Raw genomic sequence first — 21,297 nt, 5'->3', positions numbered from 1 at the left:
CACTTGAATCTACAGAGTTGACAGTGGAGTCTACTTATCCACTCTTAAGATTACAAGATCAATACCTTCTTCAAGCCAAGGTATCTCCTGATGGTTACTGATTCTAAACAAATTTAATAAACTATTAATATTGATAGTTAAGAAAATGAAAAATAAGCATTTAACTAGGAATTTATTGTTAGATAATTTTTACTTCTTAACATAAAGCTTTCGGAAAATTTAAGGCCATTATTACAATGACATAGATTTAAGAGTATGATTTGCAAAAACTGTCCGTTATCCTTCAAATGCAGAATCATAGCAGGAAAGTAGAGTATTTGTTTATGTAAACCCTATATAGTTAGGAAGAAAAGAAACCAGGGCTAAATCTAAATATTGTGATAAATACAGGTTAGGTTCAGTTTAAATAAAAGACATATTTTGGAAATCTATATTCAAGTCATAAGATCATATTATCAGAGTCATAAGTGAGACCTTCACGATCATCTAACTTTTCTTTTTACTAATTTACAAATGATCCACAAAGGTAAACTTATTTATACAAAGCCACAGCACTGCAGAGAATAGTAAAACTCTGGTCAATCAAAGAATCTCCTCCCTATGGGATATTTTTGGACTTCCTCGGGAATTTACATATTACTATCTCAGAGCATCCGAATCTAATACAGCACCTATTACACGGTCTTTTGTTACATGTGTGTCTTTTGTTATATGTCTTCCCATTAGGTTGTCAGTTTCTGTATACTGTTCTACCTAGGTATCTAGGAAAATGGGCAGTTGGTGGATACACAGTTTCCTGAGTATCTCCTGTATTTTAGCATATCCTGTGCCGAATAAATTTTCTCTGATATTCTCAATGCCCAAGATCAGTTCTCATGCTCTTACTAAATCAGTTCTTACGCTCTCATAATTTTAGAGAGTCTTCATTTTAATTTCAGGTTGATTTTAAAATTAGTCAGACTTGCTAAAAGAATTCCATGCCCCAATATCCAGATTCTGGATCAAACAGTAATGATTTATAAGAAAGGCTAAAAGAAAGTTAATTGAAACAAATTAATTTGAAATATTGCCAATCATGTATAAATTACTTGTTTTTAAAACTTTATTTTTGGATGGTGAAGGAAGGGAAGGATTGGGAGTTTGGAATTAGAAGATGCAAGCTATTATATATAGGATAGATAAACAACAAGATCCTACTATGTAACAAAGAACTATATTCAATATCCTGTGATAAACCATAATGGAAAACATACAAAAAAGAATGGATATATGTATTGGAGTAGGAAATGACAAACCACTCCAGTATTCTTGCCTGGGAAATTCCATAGACAGAGGACCCTGGTGGGCTACAGTCCAAGGGGTAGCAAAGAGTCGGAAACCATTTAGTGACTAAACAAACAACATATAAGTGAATCACTTTGCTGCACAGCAGAAATTAATACGTTATAAATATACTATACTTCAATAAAATTATTTTTGAAAATCTCTTCAAAGAATCATTTTGGAATACAATAAATTGCTTATAATTTGTTTTTAATAATAACTTGTTTTTATTTTCTCAAATTTTATGCTAAAATTCTTTTAAAATTTTAAGTAATGAACATGTGATATAGTAGGAAGTTTAGAAATCTGAAAAATCTCTGTGAGATTCATTTGAGAAACTGAAGTCCTTATATGAAAAGTTGGCCACTGAAAAAGAAATAAACTAAAGAAGGCATAAATATTCCTTTACATTTGTCTAAATAAAGGAACTTATTCTTTTGACAAATACATATTCAGCACTTGCTGCATACCAGACACTCCTTGGGAGGCTTTACAGATAGGTTGATTTGGTTCTTAAGTGAGCAGATAGGTTGACTTGCTGCTGAAGTGAATAAATTCACTTACTTAAAACAAACAAACATATATTTAAATTTATTTCAAACTGTAGGTCAAAGTCAGTGGTGCAGTCAGGTTGACTCCAGAGAGAGCTGACTGTGTCATCTTTTCCCAGTTAAGCATTCAGTGACAACAGTGATAGCCTGAAACTGGCCAATCTGGGTGTATTTATACCATGGATACCAGGAAACACTACATATTAGAGCTTTTATCCAGGGACGGAGCAAATCATTTAAACATTTACTGTCACACCACTGGCTACAATCCATTTAATGGGTCATGAAATTTAGTGGATCATGGTCAGTATTTCTAAAAAATTTAATAGAAATAGAATAAAAAAATATGAGCACACATTTGTGAGTTGTGAGAGCCAACACCTTTCAAAGAACAAATATATTAAAACCTGATCAGAAACTCCTGTTGCATGTGCTCCAGTTTTCCACTAAGAGTGGAAAGCCCTTTGATAACAGATGTCAGCTCACATCTGACTGGAGTTTGCCTTTTGAATAGGAATGTAAGCAGCTAGTTTACTCCTCTGGGGTGAATGCTTCTACTACACTAATTGTCCTAGCCTTGATCCCACGATTTCTGGTTTTCCCACTGTTTCACTATTAGGGTAACAAAGAATTTCATAGTTGAAAATTCATAGGTCCTGACAGCTTCTGCTTTTGGTCATGTTACTGTTGTACTCAAAATTTTCATTTCCGAAATGGACTTTCCATATGAGGCCCCCTTGGACTGACCTCTGCCTTTCTTTTCCACCTTATCACTCTTCTATACTTCATATAAATCAAGCTACCACCTAGAATATTCATTCATCTCCAATGAGTGACCTGCCATGCCTTAACTCACCTTGTTCCTAACACTTGGAATGCTTCTCTCAACAATTTTGTCTACCTAAATCCTAAATGGACATGGAACAACAGATTGGTTTCAAATAGGAAAAGGAGTACGTCAAGGCTGCATATTGTCACCCTGATTATTTAACTTATAGGCAGAGTACATCATGAGAAACACCGGGCTGGAAGAAGCACAATCTGGAATCAAGATTGCCGGGAGAAATATCAATAACCTCAGATATGCAGATGACACCACCCTTATGGCAGAAAGTGAAGAGGAACTCAAAAGCCTCTTGATGAAAATGAAAGAGGAGAGTGAAAAAATTGGCTTAAAGCTCAACATTCAGAAAACGAAGATCATGGCATCTGGTCCCATCACTTCATGGGAAATAGATGGGGAAACAGTGGTAACAGTGTCAGACTTTATTTTTTGGGCTCCAAAATCAGTGCAGATGGTGACCGCAGCCATGAAATTAAAAGACGCTTACTCCTTGGAAAGAAAGTTATGATCAACCTAGATAGCATATTAAAAAGCAGAGACATTACTTTGCCAACAAAGGTCCGTCTAGTCAAGGCTATGGTTTTTCCAGCGGTCATGTATGGATGTGAGAGTTGGACTGTGAAGAAAGCTGAGCACCAAAGAATTGATGCTTTTGAGCTGTGGTGTTGGAAAGGACTCTTGAGAGTCCCTTGGACTGCAAGGAGATCCAACCAGTCCATTCTAAAGGAGATTGTTCCTGGGTGTTCATTGGAAGGACTGATGCTAAAGCTGAAACTCCAATACTTTGGTCACCTAATGCAAAGAGTTGACTCATTGGAAAAGACTCTGATGCTGGGAGGGATTGGGGGCAGGAGGAGAAGGGGATGACAGAGGATGAGATGGCTGGATGGCATCACCGACTCGATGGACATGAATTTGAGTGAACTCCAGGAGTTGGTGATGGACAGGGAGGCCTGGCATGGTGTGATGCATGGGGTCGCAAAGGGTTAGACACGATTGAGCAACTGAACTGAACTGAACTGAAATCCTAACCTACAAAGCTCAATTCAAAAGTTATTATTAATATCTTTGCAAAGCTTTTCCTGATTTCCTAACATGAAATCCTTTCCACCTTTTAGCTGGAATAGCTCTTTTAATACTTATCATATTCTCTTTTTTCCCCTTACCTCTAAGAAATCATTTATAAATTGTATATATTCACATATAATCTGTCACATAAAATTTGTTGTCCTTTGTTGTTGCTATTATTGTTGGCTTGCTATATATTTATAGTGCATAACAGTTAGTCTTAAGGTAAAAGTTTCACCAAAGAAGAAGCATTCAGAACAAGACCTTAGATCCACCTGTGCTGGATAGAATCTCAGAACACAGGTCTTTAAATAAGATAGAAATCTTTCTCTCCTGTCATAGGACAGAAAAAGGTAGTAGGTATACAGTGTGTTATCCAGAGCCCAGAGGTCAGGCGGCTCTGCTATGCTTAAAGAGTTAGCTACAAACTTTAATATCAAGGTCACTGTTATTCCTTAGCCAGTAAGAAGAGTGAAAAAAAATAGGGGAGCAAGCAGCTTCCTTTTAAATAAATTGCACACATTATCTGACTACATTCTACTGGCTTGAATATGTCACATGGGAGTCAGGGACTCTAGCTGGGTGACGTCTGCTCTACTAAAACTAAGAGAAGTTCTATTATTAAAAGAAAGAAGAGGACAATGGATAGGATTACACTCTGGTACATTTACATACTGTTACTTTATCCACACTCATCACATTCACCCTCTGTGCCCTTATTCATCCTTATTCATGCAGTAATATTCACACATGACTGTCCAAACACACACACACACACACACACACACTCACACACACAGTGGCAGAGAATGCTAAATTCCTACAAATATCCAGTTTCTCCTTCTTTGTTACTCACAGAATCTTGATTTCATTTGGAGCTGTAAGATGCCCATCTAGAAGGTTACATTTCCTAGACTACCTAGACTTCTAGAGATGATCAATGGAGGAGTGGAACTTGTTGGATAGAATTACCAAGGAATTTCTTTAAAGGATGCTATCTCAGATGGGAAAAGTTCTTCCATCTTCATGTTTCTTTCCATCTGAACTACAATGGCTGGAGTAGCAGCAACCATTGTGTGGCCACAGTGAAAGGCCAACAAAACTACAAAGACCTTGGCCCTTACACTCTTGAACCATGTGAACCAATGTCAGCGACTGCCTTACAGATTTTCTGGAAAGTAAGACAAAAATAAATCCTATATGATTATACTACAATAGTTCCATTTCCATGTATTTATAAAACTTGTCCAAATATGATCACTCATATATAAAGCAATCTTAAGTTACTAAACATGTGCAGAACTTTGTCCAGAAACATGGCTTCCTTAATTTTTTCCATAACATAAACTGTACCATCACCTACCCAGTGGCTCTAAACAGAAACCTGATAATAGTCCTTGAAAATCCCTTCTCCATTATTGCCACCCCTCTGGTGCTGCTGCTAAGTCACCTCAGTCGTGTCCGACTCTGTGCGACCCCAAAGACAGCAGCCCACCAGGCTCCCCCGTCCCTGGGATTCTCCAGGCAAGAACACTGGAGTGGGTTGCTATTTCCTTTTCTTAAATGTTTCAATCTACTGTATTTCTGCTACAGCCGCTCTAAATTTAGTCCTTATCCTTATGGTCTCAGCTTCTGAGAGTACCTCCTATGTGCGTGCCTCTGTGTGTGCCTAAGTACAAGTTTTATCATTTGTACCCCACTCCTTGTAGAGCTTTGAAACCAAAGCTCAACTTTGCCACAGTACACAAATACCCGTAGTAGCTTCAGCATTTCTGTTATCTTTGTGGACTCCTACCTTCTCCTGCATAAATACTATGCATCTTTCCAGTATTTCAATGTCTTAAGAAACAAATTTTAACTATATTCAGTATTTTTAGTTGAATGGGGGCGGTGGCGGGGGGGGGGCAGGCAGGATACCTAGCCAGACAGATTTTGTAATACAGTTTTTTTGTTTGTTTGTTAAAGTCCTGAGCTTACATTTGGTAGATTTTAATCAGTAGAAATTCCAGGGGCCAGAATTTGGGATGTACTCCCCGACAAAGATTTGAATTTACCTCTGCATGGGACTGACTGAAGACTGGTTTGCCTCATTCAAGGCCATGGCTCAGTAAGAGCTCTTCAGGTCGGCTCCTCCACCAAGGAGGTGGGCCCATGTTAGTCTCCATATCCCACTGTGGCCAGCACTTGCCTCAGGACAGCGTCTGCTATCTTATAACCCACAGTTCCCTGCTCCAGTTTCAACTCCTCTTCCTCTCTCTTCCCCTTCTCTCTAGTTAATCCTTTGGTTTTGATTTTTCTTCATCCATGGAGATTTCCCTTATTTTTGTACACTCAGCAATGCTTAAAGGAATACATGTTTTAATTTAGGCAGGACCTAGCTGAACTACAGCAGGAAAGTTCCTCAGAAAAATCACACGTGGCTGGAAATGGAAGTCAAACAAATGCTCTTTTGATAAAAGAAACCAAACTCTATTTCTTTATGTCCTCCAAAATTCTAGCATTAAATGCTCAAAGCAAATAAACAGATTTAATAAAATGCACAATTTATGAAACAGAAAATACTGTTAAATCTTTACTAAAAAGACAGCAATTTTATGCATTGCTGGAATGATGAGATTAATTCACTGTTACTTGCTTGACTAAAATTAGTCATACCTTTCTGTAGACACAGAACATGGTGTAAAGCTAATCTTAACTAGCTAATATTGCCTTAGAAGTTTTTAATATTAATACCATATATTGACTATCCAAAAGGTCTCAAAATACAAGATACACTTATTTTTAAAATGTGTGTTACATTTTCAAATAATACACTGAACACTTTTCCTTCATCCTCCAGATACATTTCCAGGTGAAGTACTTCTAAATTTAAAACAATGACTACAAGCAATAAATGCTTGAGAGGGTGTGGAGAAAAGGGAACCCTCTTACACTGTTGGTGGGAATGCAAACTAGTACAGCCACTATGGAGAACAGTGTGGAGATTCCTTAAAAAACTGGAAATAGAACTGCCTTATGATCCAGCAATCCCACTGTTGGGCATACATACTGAGGAAACCAGAATTGAAAGAGACACGTGTACCCCAATGTTCATCACAGCACTGTTTATAATAGCCAGGACATGGAAGCAACCTAGATGTCCATCAGCAGATGAATGGATAAGAAAGCTATGGTACATATACACAATGGGGTATTACTCAGCCATTAAAAAGAATACATTTGAATCAGTTCTAATGAGGTGGATGAAACTGGAGCCTATTATACAGAGTGAAGTAAGCCAGAAAGAAAAACACCAATACAGTATACTAACACATATATATGGAATTTAGAAAGATGGTAACAATAATCCTGTGTACGAGACAGCAAAAGAGACATTGATGTATAGAACAGTCTTATGGACTCTGTTGGAGAGGGAGAGAGTGGGAAGATTTGGGAGAATGGCATTGAAACATGTATAATATCATGTATGAAACGAGTTGCCAGTCCAGGTTCGATGCATGATACTGGATGCTTGGGGCTGGTGCACTGGGACGACCCAGAGGGACGGTATGGGGAAGGAGGCGGGAGGAGGGTTCAGGATGGGGAACACATGTATACCTGTGGCGGATTCATTTTGATATTTGGCAAAACTAATACAATATTGTAAAGTTTAAAAATAAAATAAAATTAAAAAAAATAAAAATAAAACAATGAAAACCAGTTGTTAATTCTAAAAGACACTGAAGCTGACTATATAAGAATCTAGTCTCCTCCCTGAAAACTCCTACTGGTGTCCTAAATTGAGAAAGTTTTATAGTAGGATGGGTATCATATGCCCTTGACAAATTTCTATTTGATACAGAAATGGCAGGACCAGGTTGAAACATGACGTTAAAAGATGACCTGTAGCCCTCCTTTGTTTAAAAAAAAAAAAAAGGAAATGGAGGGCTCTAGGGAGGATCGCCTTAATGCCCTGAAACACATTCAGACCAAGGGTAAACGCAAAAATGAGCCATAGGCTGTCAAGGGTTACACCATTTGTATTTAACTCTGCAGATCTGTAGTATTAGAAGCGCACTGAAGATATGAGCAGACTTCCGGGTATTGGGTTAAGAAGATGAGGAGACACCAAGCAAAAATCTGTTCCCTGACAAAGCCTATCAAGGCCGCTGAAGAAGCTCTATGAAACCACCTGATGTGACTCTCTGGGGTCCCAGCTCTTTCTCTACTCATCCTGCACTCTGAAGTCTCTGATATGATCATATCAACTTACAGGAAAAGTAAATTACCTTTCATTCCTCAGACCAGGCCTGAAAGACTCAGTTACAGAACTGAGATCAAATTCTGACAGAATGCTTAGCAGGCAGAATTACTAGACTGAACAAACAGATACAGATGACCAAGACCAGAGGCAAAAAAGAAAAAGAAAAGCAATGTTTCTGTCTTGTATTCAATTTTAAGAGAAAAAAATATTTCCCAGGAAACCCCTTTGGAGATACGCTCCTCATGCTTCATTGGTAACAACTGTCTCATATCCATTCTTAAATAAACGGAATCATCGTAGCTAATTTAGATTGAGAGTCACATATTTCTGAGGTGATAGCAGCACTCAGTCTTCCTAATAACACACTTGAACAAAGTCATAGTTCAGTTAACACGGAAGAAGAGAGATGTGGATCTGGAGAGGTAACCAGTAATGTTTCTTCAGCATATCTCTACCTTGACAGGAAAAACAACCAAAAGAAGCTCTCTCTCCAGCTTCTACAGAAAGAAACAGTTATCAGTATTTCAAATTAATTATGATAATGATAATCAATATTAAGACAAAACACTGAAACAAGTCAAACTTGGGAAAACATATACCTATATATATATATATATATATATATATATTCTATAAAGCACTGCAATAAAAGTGTTTCTGTTATTTCATATTCTCCTAGGAACTACTGGCTTATAATGTATAAATATTTAAAAGCAGTTTTTAAAGCATATGGTAGAACTTTGGTATTCATAATTGCTCAGAGAGTTTTGAGGTCTTTTTGAAAATTAACATTCATGACAGACCACCTCTATGGTCTACCACAGGGTACTGGTGAAACATATTCATGCAAAACACATATTGTTTACATAGTACAATATTGTCATAAAAAGTTGCAGTGTACTTAGCAGACTTTTCTACTATACTATGTTGGACTATTAATAACTCAGATTTACATCCCAAAGGGCAATACTGCCCCAATTCAAACTTGAAAACAGCTGTGCAAACAAACTGAGGGTTAGGGGCAGGTGTGTAAGATATTAGGGGAGCAACACAGGACACACTTGATGATTCAAAGACATCACTCCATGGAAAAGGGAGTGAAGTCGCTCAGTCATGTCCGACTCTTTGTGACCCCATGGACTGTAGCCTGCCTGCTAGGCTCCTCCGTCCATAGGATTCTCCAGGCAAGAGTACTGGAGTGGGTTGCCATTGCCTTCTCCAGGAGATCTTCCCGACCCAGGGATTGAACCCTGGTCTCCCGCATTGTAGGCAGACACTTTACCATCTGAGCCACCGGGGAAGCCCATCACTCCATGGAACCTAGTCCTAAGTATATGACAGGAAATACACCAACCTTGTCCATGCAAACATCTTGCCCTATAAGTTAGTTTATCTTAATATTATGATCAAACTGTACAGTGGTGGATTTCTATTTTAGGAATACTATGAATGCTACACGTACAAAGTAAGACCACATCCGTATTCCATCTTTCCAAACAGTCACTGCTAAATAGTCAAGAACAAAAAGTCTGCTGTTGTCTGCTTTCATACACACACACACATGCTCATCAGTAAAGTTAAGCTACCAAAATTCTAGTGGTGCTCATATTTTTGATTTTGTCTAGTTTCTAACCCTTTATTGTGCATTTTTGCCTGTATGTTTGACTTCCCTGGGTTTTCACTCTGAGCTCGATGCCTCGAGGACTTTTGGGGGTTAATTCTCTGTAGTCTAGACTCTGATATACCCTTCTTAGATCTTCTCGGATTCAGTCGTTTGCTTGGACCTGCAAACTAGCACATGAGTAGAGCCCACCTAAGTGCCTGCATGGGAGAGGTTAAAACAACTACAAACAACCTCAAATATATTTCTGCAGAACATCTTCTGAAATTCTGTATATCTTCTTAGGAACGATAATAAATATTTGTTTTCAGTGATGCTGTTCATTAGAATTCCTACAGTGCTTCTTAAAAATGCTTATATTAAAATCCCATTCTTAGAGATACTTCAGAAGGTCAGAAGCAGGTTCCAAGCATCTAGAAACTGCAACTGTCATATATGATCCATCTGGACAGCCAGAGTTGAGGAATATTGTTATAAAAATCACAGGAGATGGTTCATATCTTCTCTCCTTTCATTATAGGCAATGGCAAGAAAAATGAAGACGGGGTGTGAGAAAGAAAGGAGTGACTTTTTGCCATCCAGTTTTTGAGAAGAGAAAGTATAACAGTCCAAAGCTAGGCAAAGCTCAACATAAACCTAGGTTGCTTTTGTTTTTCCTATCACTTATTTTCCTACATTTTCTTCCTACCTTTTGGCTTTCAAACTCTCTGCTTTCGAAGTATTTGAAGGCAATCACCTTGCATACATCTCCACCAGCTTCATCATATCACTCAGTCCTGTTCCCTCCTGCTTGTTCTGCTTTCCCAACAAGCAAGACTCCCAAGCCTCCATGCTTCTCAGGTATTTATGAGGAAATCAAATAACATCAAGAAATACTATCAGCTTTTGCAACTTAAGTCTAGTTCATAGATCTTAAGCCACTGAGATCATAATCTCAATGATTTCCAATGGTTAAGACATTTTTGGTAGGAAGGCCTTTGCATGAATTAATTCTGCCTACAAGAAGGAAAATGAGAGTTTGTAGCTGCCAGTCACAGTCATTAGCAAACCTTTCCAAACCTTTCTTGTCTGAGTTCTGGGGCCAAACTCATCCTATCAATGCAGTGAAGAAGGGCAACTGCCACTCAAGTATCTATTCAGCACACATTGTGCAAACACTGATCAACATGAACCATGTCTGAGGCAAGGTGCTGATTTCTGAAGATAAAAAAGTAAACAAAAACTAGTGTCTACATTCTGAATACTCAATCTATCAAATCTTTCCATGGCAGAAATGAAGCGGCAAAGCTGAAGGTGTGGTGCACCGTTCTTCCTTCAGATTCTGTGAAAAGCTCTCTAGTGAACATGCCTTATTCAAAGATATTTTTTCATCTTAATTTGAATACATGGTCAATAAATACTTCTAAACAATTTATAACAGTGTGTCAGAAAAGGTACCTAAGTGGACTCATAACACAAAGGACTTTCCTCAATCATTTCATTTAGCTCTAAAAATATTTATCTTCCCTTATGTTTGTTTATACTTTATTGAAACACATTATAAATAAATGTAACTAAGAATATTAAATTACTATTTGCCTAGAGAAGACTGACACAAAATGGACTGACAAAGGAGCAACTAGTGAGCAACTGGTCCATCTCTTAAATTGCTTCCCACCCTGGCAAGTAGTCTCTGCCAACCCCTTTAAGAATAAAATGGAAGAACCAGACACTGGATGTAAATTGTCCCAATAACATTTCCTGGCTGTCATGAAATAATGATAGCCACTTAAATCTGAATTTCTTTACATATTCAACAAAAGTAGAGAATAAATAAAATTACTCATAAACCACTTATACTAGATATGTAGATTTAAATGTACATTAAGAAATAAACATCTCAAATCAGTGAAACCAGCTCTGGGGATCATTCCAGAGGGACAGTCAGATGTGGAAACATGTGTGTGACAGGGAACAGAGTACACTGCCAAGAGACAGGACCCCACTGTGTGAAGAACAGAGATAAAGGCTGAGACCTGACGATGCATAGCAAGGGCTGCAAGGGTCCCGCAGGCCCAGGATGGCAGTCTTCAGATGGACCACCTACAGAGAGGGAAGCCCTTTGGAAGGGGAAGGCATTTTGGTGGGGGGTGGTGGTGGGGTGAGGTGGAGGGGGATGATGTTAAAGTGAAAGAAGGAAGCAGGAAGCTGAAATTAAAGATCTTACACTATAAGACAGTATTTCTGAACTGAAAAACACACCAAGTGGCTCCATCTACTCCCAATTGGGCCAATTGTTAAAAAACACCCTATTTCACTGCACCTGTAGAACAGGAAGCACTTGAACTAAGAACAAGAACTTCCCTACACAGAATTTTATGCTTGCTGAGCCAGGAGAACACTTCCCATTTAATATTTTAAAAACTGTAAACACTGTGATTGCATTAAGTGTTTTGTTTTGTTTTCTTCCCCATTTCTTTTAGGAAAGAGGTACAAAAAGAGTTATACACTAATGTAAATATTGGGTTATATACTATAGAGTAAAAAAAAAAATTAGGTTCACGTTTCCCCCCAAGTTTTATCTTGAAAATTTGTGTACTCAGAGCAAAGTTGGAAATAATATGACAAGCATATTTTCCATTTAAATTAAACTATTGTTACCTTTTTGCCAATTTGCTTTCTTTCTCTCACTCTGTGTATCTCTACATATTCACAAATTTACATCTGCATATCTTTTCTAAAAGACAGTTTTTAAAACACTGACATAAAAAAATTCAAACTCCCCTCTTCTCCATAAAAACTTTTGTCAGTTTTAAGGAAGACCTCTGTTTCATCCAGCCAAATTTCAGTATACAATACTAATTTTTACCTCTTGGACATGACTAAATAAAAAATAATCAAAATTTCATACTCATCTGGGCTTTATAGCTGAAAAAAAGAGCAAACAATGCCATCCACATTGATACAACTTCCTGACCTAAAAATTCTTGGCAAGGGACACTGGATATTGATAAATAATTCATTAAACTAATAGAAAAGAGAACTGCTAATATTTTTTTAAATTTTATTTTATTTTTAAACTTTACAATATTGTATTAGTTTTGCCAAATATCGAAATGAATCCACCATATTAATAAACTAAATAACCACCCAATGTGATACCATGTCTAATAGAGAGATGTAATATATAAAATGGGTCAGAAGGAGGAATTTCTGGAGCTGCTCTAGATGAAAGACTGTAGGTGCTTTCAGTCTTGTCAACACACTCTGTCCTTCACTCCTCAGGCACCTTTTCAGCCCAAGGAGCAAACAGTTTGAATACTATTATTTTAAAGCAACTGCGGGTCTTCGCCTTTTTGAAAGCATGGTGTTCTAACACTTCAAAGTAGAGTAAGAAACTTTTTGTGAGGGAGAAATATCAGTATGCCTTACAAGATGGAGAAGGGTTTGGAAATGGAAGCAAATCTTGTCAACTCTATATTTATGACAAAATAACTTAGCTTCACTACATTAGTCAAGGTGTATCTGACAAATATTTTTAAATAGAAGTTCTCTAAAACATGTATCACACAAAATTCTCATATATTTGCAGTTTGGGGCACTCTTTAAGACCATACGGAGCTTAAGAATTGATGCTTTTGAACTGTGGTGTTGGAGAAGACTCTTGAAAGTCCCTTGGACAGCAAGGAGATCCAACCGGTCCATCCTAAAGGAGATCAGTCCTGGGTGTTCATTGGAAGGACTGATGTTGAAGCTGAAACTCCAATATTTTGGCCACCTGATGGGGAAGAGGTGACTCATTTGAAAAGACCCTGATGTTAGGAAAGATTGAAGGCAGGAGGAGAAGGGGACAACAGAGGATGAGATGGTTGGATGGCATCACTGACTCAATGGACATGAGTTTGGGTAAACTCCGGGAGTTGGTGATGGTCAGGGAGGCCTGGCATGCTGCGGTTCATGGGGTCGCAAAGAGTCAGACACAACTGAGCGACTGAACTGAAGACCATACTGTGATAAAAAAAGAAACTATCACAAAATACACTATAAGTGACAATGCATCAAATTTCATTGGATGTAACATTTCTAAAATTGTAAGAATATCAGATCTTATTTCAAATGCTAATTCAAAATGACAATACTGTCAACAACAAAAAAGAGGGAGAGAGATAAAGCAGTCATTTTGCTCGAATAAATAAAATCATGAGACATGAAGAACTTTGTACCTTTATGTGGGTTTTCAAATTCTTCAGATAAGAGGTGATAGCAGCAACCCACACTGCAAACTCCTTTGACTTCAGACTTGGAAGTGAATATTCGCAGAGTATTTGGAGCAAGATCACCACAAGTATGTAGACCTACCATCAAACAATCCTTAAAAGATAAGAAGAAGAAATGCTGGAAATTAAAAGGAAGGGTAAAACACATTTCAGGTGAAGACTGTATATGTTTATCAGAATGCAGAGCTTTAAAAAAATGATAAAGTTCTAACTATAAAGTATCGTATGTCCCATTTTCATAACATAATTATTTCCTTTATAGGTAAAATGATTGTGATCTTTTATCAAAACTGACATGCTTCTGAGTTTTCTTTTTTTTTTTTCTTTCCTTTTTTTTTTTTTTTCTTTTTTCTTTAAACCTAAGGAAGCAGGATCTGAGAAGACAGCACAGCGGTATCGGCCTCCCTGGGCCTGAGGGCCACGTGTGCGTCCCCTCGGAGGGCATGGCAGGAGGGATGGGGCAGGGGGGAAGGCCTGGTGGCGGCAGCAGGACCACCGTCACACGGCGGTGCGTGTGGGCGTGCTGGGCTGGTTTAGCCGCAGTGTTTTACACTGCGTTGATTTTCTAATGCTTTTGGTTACTTGTCCTTTTTACTTTTCTCTGGTCTCTTTTACAATTAATATTTGCTTAACAACTAGTCAAAATAAAGGTTGATTTGACCAATCAAATGTAGGCGGTGTTACTAGGACAAACTTGTGATTTGAGATACATTAATATCTTAATAGTCAATTTTTAAATTGCACTTCACCATTCAAAACTTATAAAACCTGCCATACGAAAGAAATTCAAAAGAAATTAAGCCTTGCTAAATTGGCATTTATACTCCAACATCAAAAAAAGTTTACTTAGTTCACTCATTACACCAAATATGACAATATTAATTCCAAATAAAAAATGTTGCTCTTAATTTTATAACATGAATTATGTAAAATTCCTTTGAAATGTTTCTCCTAATTACTTAAGGCCTAATTTAAATGCATACACAGAGTGGTTACACTGGCTCACACTCAAAAGAATTTCGATCAGTATGCTATTTAACTCTTCAGTTGCATAATTTCCTCATCTGTAAAATGAGGCCAATAATAGTATCTCATCTCAATGGGTTGTTGCAAGACTTTAATAAGTTAATACTTGTACGTGATTTAGTATAACCTCTGGCACATAATAAAATTCTGTAAATGTTATATATTTTTATCATCAATATCAGGTTATTATAAATATGGATATTATAAATATTTAAAATAACAGACATTAAGTTGTGAATCAAATATATAACTATTTTAAGAACAAATACAACTACTTCAGTTGAGTTATTTTACAAAAAATAATACTTTAGTTCATATAATCTAGATATGTGTGTGCCTAGTTGCTGCAATCATGTCCGAGTCGTTGGGACTCATGGACCATTGCCCTCCAGGCTCCTCTGTACAAGAGATTCTCCAGGCAAGAACACTGAAGTGGGTAGCCATTCCCTTCTCCAGGAGATCTTCCTGACCCAGGGATCAAACCCGGGTTTTTTGCATTGCAAGCAGGGCTGAAGTCTAACCTTTCAAAAGAAAAGAATTTACCTGTACACTGCTTTGGCCTGATAAAATATTCAGTTGCTTCAATCATTATTCTCTTCAAAGCACATGTTATGGAATGTTGTGCAATTATTTTGCTTTTCTCAGTGATTAGACAGCTTGGGTAGGTTTTACTTAGATGTTATGTTATAAATAATAAGGAGTTCAGAGAGAGAGGGTTTATTGCTAATTAAGGGTAGATCATAGAGGTACAAATCTCTCTTTTTAAGCTTAGCTCTCCCTAAAGACAACACAAAAACATTTAACCTCATTCTTTACTGTATTCATTATACAGGATTGGTTAATAATATCAGCAGGTAGCAAACAAAAATCTGCAATTAGCATAGTATCCTAATAGCAAAATATTTAAGAACTGCATGTGTGTTGTGCAATGGGGAATGGGAAGGATAAGAGGTATTGGTCAGTTTTGGTTATTAAATTACTGCTTCACTAAGGACCCAAGAAACAATTTTCCACCATATATTTTATCAGCAAATTATTATAAAAGCTTGCATACAGTTTTGATCGTATACTTTTCAGATGACTCTTAAAAGCAAAAATAAATGGTAATAAGCACTAAAAGTGTATATATTTTGAAGTCAAATTAAAGTAACTGGGGTTGTTTAACCCCAACAGAAGGTTAAGCTGTAACTTAATTACTGATTTCATATATAGGAAAAACAATTAATGAGGATTAACCAGTTTTCTACAATTAATGAAATACAAAAATACCTGGGAAAAAGAAAAATTTCCCACTCTAAAATGACAAAGTACTAAAACACTGGTCAGCAACCAAACAAGGATTTAAATTTATAAAGAATTCTAGGGTCTTTTGTTTATTCATTCTTTAGGGAAGACTTTTCAAAAATTTAACAAGAGTAGAATATCATACGGAGAAGGCGATGGCACCCCACTCCAGTACTCTTGCTTGGAAAATCCCATGGACGGAGGAGCCTGGTAGGCTGCAGTCCATGGGGTCGCAAAGAGTCAGACACGACTGAGCGACTTCACTTTCACTTTTCACTTTCATGCACTGGAGAAGGAAATGGCAACCCACTCCAGTGTTCTTGCCTGGAGAATCCCAGGGATGGGGGAGCCTGGTGGGCTGCTGTCTATGGGGTCGCACAAAGTCAGACAGGACTGAGGTGACTTAGCAGTAGCAGTAGCAGAATATCATAACTTCAAAGGCTACCTTGATTTCTAAACAATGAGTTAGGCCAAATGATTTCTAGAAACTCCTCTAATATTGTGTAACATACAATGCTGCCTTTAAGATACATTATCTTTCCAACATTATATGACTCAACATACTTGTAGTTTAGAAAAAGTTCAAAATTTTTTAAGAATTCAGAAGCTACTCTTGCTCAATAAAATTGAAATTTTGGTTACCAACTCTAACATTAAACATAATGTTGCCCTTGTGCTCATGCTTAGTCATGTCTGACTGTTTGTGACCCCATGGACCTTAGCCCTCCAGGCTCCTCTGTCCATGGGATTCTCCAGGCAAGAATACTGGAGTGGGTTGCCATGCACTCCTCCAGGGTTCTTCCCAACCCAGGGATTGAACCCAGGTCTCCCGCATTGCAGGTGGATGCTTTACCATCTGAGCCACCGAAGAAGCCCAAGAATACTAGAGTGGGTAAACTATCCCTTCTCCAGAGAACTTCCTAACCCAGATTCTTTACCAGCTGAGCTACCAGGGAAGCCCAATATTGCCCTAGATACATCTTTACTCCAAATGTAAACGAAATGTAAGAATTTTCTTGGAGTGGAATTTGAAAAATCCATCAATTGCATAAGGAGAACTTATCTAACTAGCTTCTGTATTTGTACTTATGTTTAATTCAGTATTAAAAATGAAGGGAGGGCAAGGGCACGCCATTCTGGAAAACTGTAATTGTCAGATTGTCAGATTTGTACTCTTATCAGATTTTGGTATCTATGGAAATCATGAAAACCTGAATTTTTATTTTCTTGGTTCTTTCAATTAATGTAATCAAATAAGATATGCAGCTAATATTAAAATTTAATTCTATGTTTAAGGGCCTTTACATAAGTCAAATTACAGAATTCAAAACTGAAATCACCTCCAGATCTTTAATAATATCATGTAGTTCCGAATCAGCAGTGATAATAGATGTTAAAGGTGAATATATATTTGATTCATTTGACTTCAAAGTAATTTTTCTTCTCTCTTTACTTGCTTCAGACATTTTTCTCTTAGGTATTTGGGATGAGGAATTAGGTTCTATGGCATTAACAGGCAAAAGGTCTCTAAGAGAAAAGGCATTTTCAAAACACAAATTTTCCTCTCGGTGTGAATAAACCTTTAGGTTTTCCATTTGTCTTCTGATGTCAGAAATCACAGAACCTGAAAACTCTGATAAAAAGTCTGAGGCTGGTGGCTTCTCTTGACTTGCAGTACTGCTGTTACATATTCCCTCAATGTCTGCTTTAGTTTCATCTTGCACTTTCCTTTCTTTCGTTGTCTGTAATGCCAGTCCACTGACATCTGGTTTTGACCGCCTACCATAGACTTCCCAATGTTTCTTCAGTTTCCTGTTTCTCTCCTCAGCTCCACGAGTATTTGAGGAATCGATTCCATAAACTTTTAAGCCATACTTTAAGGACAAAAAGGAGCTTAGGTAGCCTTTTCCAGAACCCAGGTCAATTATCTAAAGAAAATCAGAATGAATCAAAGGGATTTCAGTTAGACGACAAGAGCAATCTCAATTTTTTTAAAAAGCAAGTAAATGGATGGTTGTAAAATTTATACAACCTGTTATGCTTTACTCTATTTTAATTTTTGATCCCATTAAAAACAAATAACTCATCATTTTTATTCAATATTTAAGAGAAGTTCTAAGCAGTGTAATAATAAGTCAAGAAAAAGATGTAAAAGATGAATATTGAAGATAAAATTGTCTTTCTTCACTAGAACATTTAGGTGCGACCTAAATCAAATCCCTTATGATTATTCAGTGGAAGTGACAAATAGATTCAAGGAATTAGATCTGGTAGACAGAATGTCTGAAAAACTATGGACAGATGTTCCTAACATTGTACAGGAGGTGGTGACCAAAACCATCCTCAAGAAAAAGAAATGCAAGAAGGCAAAGTGTTTGTCTGGGGAGGCCTTACAAATAGCTGAGAAGAGACGAGAAGTGAAAGGCAAAGGAGAAAAGGAAAGATACACCCAACTGAATGTACAGTTCCAGAGAATAGCAAGGAAAGAAAGCCTTCTTAAATGAAAAATGCAAAGAATTAGAGGAAAACAACAGAATGGGAAAGACCAGAGATCTCTTCAAGAAAACTGGAGATACAATGCAACATTTCAAGCAAAGATGGGCACAATAAAGGACAGAAATGACAAAGACTCAACAGAAACAGAAGAGATTAAGTAGATGTGGTGAGAACGCAACAGAAACTATACAAAATAAGGTCTAAATACCCAGATAACCATGATGGTGTGGTCACTCACCTAGAGCCAGACATCCTTGAGTGTGAATTCAAGTGGGCCTTAGGAAGCATTATTATGAACAAAACTAGTGGAGATGATGGAATTCCAGTTGAGCTATTTCAAATCTGAAAAGATGATGCTGTTAAAGTGCTGCACTCAATATGTCAGCAAATTTAAAAAACTCAGCAGTGGCCACAGGACTGGAGTTTGTTTTCATTCCAATCTTAAAGAAGGGCAATGTCAAAGAACGTTCAAACTACCATACAATTGCACTCATTTCACATGCTAGCAAGGTAATGATTAAAATCCTTCAAGCTAGGCTTCAATAATATGTGAACTGAGAACTTCCAGATGTATAAGCTGGATTTAGAAAAGGCAGAGGAACCAGAGACCAAATAGCCAACATCCATCAGATCAGAGGAAAAGCAAGGGAGCTCCAGAAAACGACTACTTCTGCTTCATTGACTACACTAAAGCCTTTGACTGTGTGGATCACAACAAACTGTGGAAAATTTTCGAAGAGACAGGAATACCAGACCACCTTACCAGGATCCTGAGAAACCTGTATGCAGGACAAGAAGCATACATCAAACAACGGACTGGTTCAAAATTGGGAAAGGAATACATCACGACTGTATATTTTCACCCTGCATTTAACTTATTATGCAGAGTTAATCATGCAAAATGCCCGGGCGGGGGATGACTAACAAGCTGGAATCAAGATTGCCAGGAGAAAGATCAACAATCTCAGATATGCCAATGATACCACTCTAATGGCAGATAGCAAAGAATAACTAAATTAGAGCCTCTTGATGAGGGTGAAGGAGGAGAATGAAAAAGCTGGCTTAAAACTCAACATTCAGAAAACTAAGATCATGGCAGCTGGTCCCATCACTTCATGGCAAATAGAGGGGGAACAATGGAAAAATGACAGACTATTTTCTTGGGCTCCAAAATCACTGCGTCAGTGACTGCAGCCATGAAATAAAAAATGCTTGCTCCTTGGAAGAAAAGTTATGACAAACCTAGAGAGTGTATTAAAAAGCAGAGACATCACTTTGCCCACAAAGGTCTGTATAGTCAAAACTACGGTGTTTCCAGCAGTCATGTATGGATGTGAGAGATGGACAGTAAAGAAGGCTGAGAGCTGAAGAATTAATGCTTTTGAACTGTGGCGCTAGAGAAGGCTCTTGAGAGTCCCTTGGACTGCAAGAAGATCAAACCAGTTAATCCTAGAGGAAACCAACCCTGAATATTCACTGGAAGGACTGATGCTGAAGCTGAAGATCCAGTACTCTGACCACCTGATGCAAAGAGCCGACTCACTGGAAAAGACCCTGATGCTGGGGAAGACTGAAGGCAGGAGGAGAAGGGAGCAACAGAGGACGAGATGTTTGGATGGCATCACTGACTCAATGAATGAGTTTCAGCAAACTCTGGGAGATGGTGAAGGACAAGGAGGCCTGGCGTGCTGCAACCCATGGGGTCACAATGAGACACAACTGGGCGACTGAAGAACAACGTGAAACACGCTATTTCAAATTTTTTCTCTGCACTTTAGAAATTAATTTGTTTTATCAATTTAAAATTATTTATTATATAATATTTCATATAAATAAATAAGTATAGTCAAAATGAAAAGCTATAAAGGACAACAACAAATACCCATCAAAGATTTAAGTATAAGTGATTTATTTGGGAGGTAAAGAAAACACTGTTAGGGAAATAGAGAAGAAAAAAAGAGAAAGGAAGGCAGCCCAACAAAAGGTGTGTTTGTGGGCAAAATACGACTTTAGAACAACCTGGGTTTAATCCCACTGGAAAACTCAGACAACCAGTGTAGAACACATACCTCAAAGTCAGCCACCTGGAAAGTCCGGGAGTTGATGTATTTTTTAATTAACTTGCATTAGTCATTAATTCAAGGATGCACACAGGGAGGAATTAATCCCCAGAATGTGTATGCAGGCAGTGCCATACTTCAGCACACAGAGAAAAATCCACAGGGAAAGAAATACAGCAATTGCCAGGTAGAAAGTAGCCGGGCCACCATGATGTGGTAAGGCCCAATAGTATTTGAATAAGGCATCCAGTAGCATCTGCTATACCCATGAAGCCACCAGCCAAACTAGGGATGGGTATGTTAGTAATTACATTCCATATAACCGTGTTCCTTTCCATATCTTATCTCTCTGTTTCCCCTACCAGCTGCTAAGTCACTTCAGTCGTGTCTGACTCTATGCGACCCCATAGACGGCAGCCCACCAGGCTCCCCTGTACCTGGGATTCTCCAGGCAAGAACACTGGAGTGGCTTGCCATTTCCTTCTCCATCCCCTACCAGAGGTTAACAACTATTATCAGATTATT

The 21,297-nt window shown here is 37.8% G+C and overlaps 1 protein-coding gene across 14 annotated transcripts in view; it reads right to left on the bottom strand.

Moving 5' to 3' along the window:
* METTL25 (methyltransferase like 25) overlaps positions 1 to 21,297 on the bottom strand; it is a 142,421-nt gene that overhangs the window by 92,259 nt on the left and 28,865 nt on the right. For 9 of the 14 annotated variants that reach the window (XR_015163464.1, XR_015163462.1, XR_015163463.1 and 6 more), the window contains exons 4-5: positions 17,557 to 18,144; positions 13,853 to 14,000 (exon numbers count right to left, since the gene is read on the bottom strand). Coding sequence is in view for 10 of the 14 variants with exons in the window: in XM_086398892.1 (XP_086255018.1) it covers positions 13,853 to 14,000; positions 17,557 to 18,144 (736 nt within the window). In the remaining 4 variants the exon portion in view is untranslated. Of the gene's footprint in view, positions 1 to 7,787; positions 8,527 to 13,072; positions 13,408 to 13,852; positions 14,001 to 17,556; positions 18,145 to 21,297 lie in introns of those variants that run through there. The other 5 variants (XR_015163465.1, XM_086398896.1, XM_086398897.1 and 2 more) reach the window with 3 other exon arrangements.

This window comes from Bos grunniens, chromosome 5 (genome assembly GCF_055505025.1).
Source record: "Bos grunniens cultivar Pamir isolate PY7600 chromosome 5, Bosgru_T2T1.0, whole genome shotgun sequence".
Classification (NCBI taxonomy): domain Eukaryota; kingdom Metazoa; phylum Chordata; class Mammalia; order Artiodactyla; family Bovidae; genus Bos; species Bos grunniens.
This window is presented reverse-complemented; position numbering and strand designations above follow the sequence as displayed.